This window comes from Cryptomeria japonica, chromosome 7 (assembly GCF_030272615.1).
Source record: "Cryptomeria japonica chromosome 7, Sugi_1.0, whole genome shotgun sequence".
NCBI classification, from domain to species: domain Eukaryota; kingdom Viridiplantae; phylum Streptophyta; class Pinopsida; order Cupressales; family Cupressaceae; genus Cryptomeria; species Cryptomeria japonica.
Window position 1 is genome coordinate 234269526 of NC_081411.1, and position 2620 is coordinate 234272145.

At 41.7% G+C, this 2620-nt stretch overlaps 1 protein-coding gene across 1 annotated transcript; it reads right to left on the reverse strand.

Moving 5' to 3' along the window:
• Positions 1-551: 551 nt before the first annotated feature.
• LOC131028381 (proline-rich receptor-like protein kinase PERK9) lies at positions 552-2372 on the reverse strand. Its single transcript, XM_057958646.2, has 4 exons — positions 2250-2372; positions 2011-2148; positions 1025-1888; positions 552-894 (listed from the first exon to the last, which is right to left on the reverse strand). Exons 1-4 carry the CDS (start codon positions 2325-2327, stop codon positions 736-738), a joined length of 1239 nt encoding a protein of 412 aa, XP_057814629.2. The 5' UTR covers positions 2328-2372; the 3' UTR covers positions 552-735.
• Between the last annotated feature and the right edge of the window lie 248 nt (positions 2373-2620).

Consider the following 2620-nt stretch of genomic DNA (forward strand, 5'->3'; position numbering starts at 1 on the left):
AGAAAAAGGAAAACTTAATACGCTTTTTGCAAAAAATAATTAAAGAATAATCATAAAAACACCTGTAGCATTTCTATGTCCTAGCATGTTCAATTTTGATGATAAAATTAAAATGTAATATTGTATTCCTACTATTATTTTCATATTCTACCTCTTTTTTCAGAAGAATTTTTTATTTCATTGATGTTGGTCATTGCAGGCTATAGCCAATACCTACTAGTTATTTAAGAGCAAAGAACCATCTAGTTAAGTAGAGATATTGCAATTGACTTCAATTTTGAAAATATTTTTATATGAAAAAATGTGTGATTATATGTGGTTGTTTTAAACAATGATATCAGTTGCATGAATAGGAAGGGATGAAATTAGATGAAACTAATATATGAAACTAACTATTTATATCATGTTAAATAGAATAGTCTTATTTTATTACAAATTTTTTTCTTATAGATAAACATTACAACTCTTATATTATTAATATATGATAATTATATTATAATATTATTATAAGATTAAATTAAGGTTAGAACCATATGGATAATCTTGATGAGAAAACAAAAGATAACACGCATAATATTTCCATTCATATAGAGACATAACACACGAAGGTACACATTACAGCACTTATTTATAACGGTGACGATAGAGGGATACACCGTTTACTTAGACAACACGCTTCACATAAGAGAACATCTCAACGACGCGGCGAATGGTGTTGAAAATCATCGATTTGCTCTAAAGTGGGGCTGGGCAAGGATAACAAACGTAGTTGTTCAAATTGACCTCAGGAATAGTAGGATCACTTAGTGGCACGGTAAAAACAGTGGGACCACCTGTACAAAGACACTGGTTGACCGATAGACTCACTGCATAGGTTTGTCCTTGAGTCAAATCCTACAACAAAACATGCAAAGGAAGAGAAAACAAAAATGGTGAATAAGAAGAAAGTTGTACGTGAGCTCAGCTACTGCATTATGAAAACAGAAAATAGACTTAATCCTTTACAGAAAAGAAATAAACATACCACTTCGAGAGACCAAAGGTGAGTGGAGTCGTATCTCATATTAGGAGCTTTAACAGGGTCCCCATCGCCCAATACAGGAGCGTTTCCGACAACCCTATACACTCCATCTTCCAGTTCATTGTTAACTACAAACAGTACCGGTGATTCACTTGGGCTTGGTGGGGGTGGGCTAGGGCTTGGAGGTGGAGGGCTTGGGGGCGGAGGTGGAGGTGGGTTTGGGCTTGGAGGTGGAGGGCTTGGGCTTGGAGGTGGAGGGCTTGGGGGTGGTGGGCTTGCACTTGGAGGTGGAGGGCTTGGTGGTGGAGGAAATGGGGGTGGTGGACTTGGGCTTGGTGGTGGTGGGCTTGGAGGTGGTGGGCTTGCACTTGGAGGTGGAGGGCTTGGTGGTGGAGGAAATGGGGGTGGTGGACTTGGGCTTGGTGGTGGTGGGCTTGGAGGTGGTGGGCTTGGGCTTGGAGGTGGAGGGCTTGGGGGTGGTGGGCTTGGACTTGGAGGTGGAGGGCTTGGTGGTGGAGGAAATGGGGGTGGTGGACTTGGGCTTGGTGGTGGTGGGCTTGGAGGTGGTGGGCTTGGGCTTGGAGGTGGAGGGCTTGGGGGTGGTGGGCTTGGACTTGGAGGTGGAGGGCTTGGTGGTGGAGGAAATGGGGGTGGTGGACTTGGGCTTGGTGGTGGTGGGCTTGGGCTTGGGGGCGGAGGTGGGCTTGGGGTTGGCAGTAAGCAGTCATTACAATCGAAGTAGCCGGTCAAATCTTCTGTAACAATAAAGGGTGGATCAGGCAAGGAAAAAGTGTAGGGTTTGTCTGCGTTACAAGTACAGTCGTTGACCTCTAGCCACACTTGATATGATTTTCCTCCGGTCAGAGTCTACCATGAAAAATGAAGAGGAGGAAAACGTTGGATAATAAGAAAGTTGTAACTGAACTCAAATTGTACAATATGAAGAAAGAGAATAAACTTACTATGTTACAGAAAGGAAACAAACGTACCATTTTGAGAGTCCAAACATCATCACCGTCCCGAATCATGGTCCCATCTGTGAATTCAGTGCTGTTTCCAGCAATCCTCAAGACGCTTCCCTCTTCTAGAGGCTGGTGAACTCTAAACAACACCTCATCACCTTGTCCCTGCAAACACAATCAAATAACGCATTTGCTTATTGAGATTCGACCAAATGCTCATCTCTTATGATAGAAAAGGGAGGAGAAATCAAATTTTTATATATTACCCAAGCGGACACTGTAAGAATACTGAGCACCCCGATAAGCAGGAACATCGAGGCGAAGCTTTTCAGTAAGGCAGCCATGACTCTTTCTGTGCTGAATGCAATCAAAAAAATGAAATTGCGATGTGGAAAGTTTTGAGGGAACGATGAGGTTTATATAGAGGCGATGCTGCGTTCGGCTAAGAACAACGTCAGTAATCAGGAGATGGAGCAAGAAAGAGACAACCTGCAATTAATGAATAAAATAATAATTCAATAAATTTAATTTTACAAGCAGTAATTATTAATGTACGAGTAATTCTGAAGATCTAGCACGTTTTTGCCTACACAACAATGCGACCACATTGCAATTTTTTGTATGAACTAAAAATGAA

What these genes read in the sequence shown, in the direction of transcription:
- LOC131028381 (XM_057958646.2), bottom strand. Translation starts at nt 2,327, where the DNA reads ATGGCTGCCTTACTGAAAAGCTTCGCCTCGATGTTCCTGCTTATCGGG. An exon ending in TTCTTACAGTGTCCGCTTGG is followed by an intron (nt 2,149 to 2,249) that starts GTAATATATAAA and finishes TTGTGTTTGCAG; the next exon opens with GGACAAGGTGATGAGGTGTT. An exon ending in ACCTTTGGTCTCTCGAAGTG is followed by an intron (nt 895 to 1,024) that starts GTATGTTTATTT and finishes GTTTTGTTGTAG; the next exon opens with GATTTGACTCAAGGACAAAC.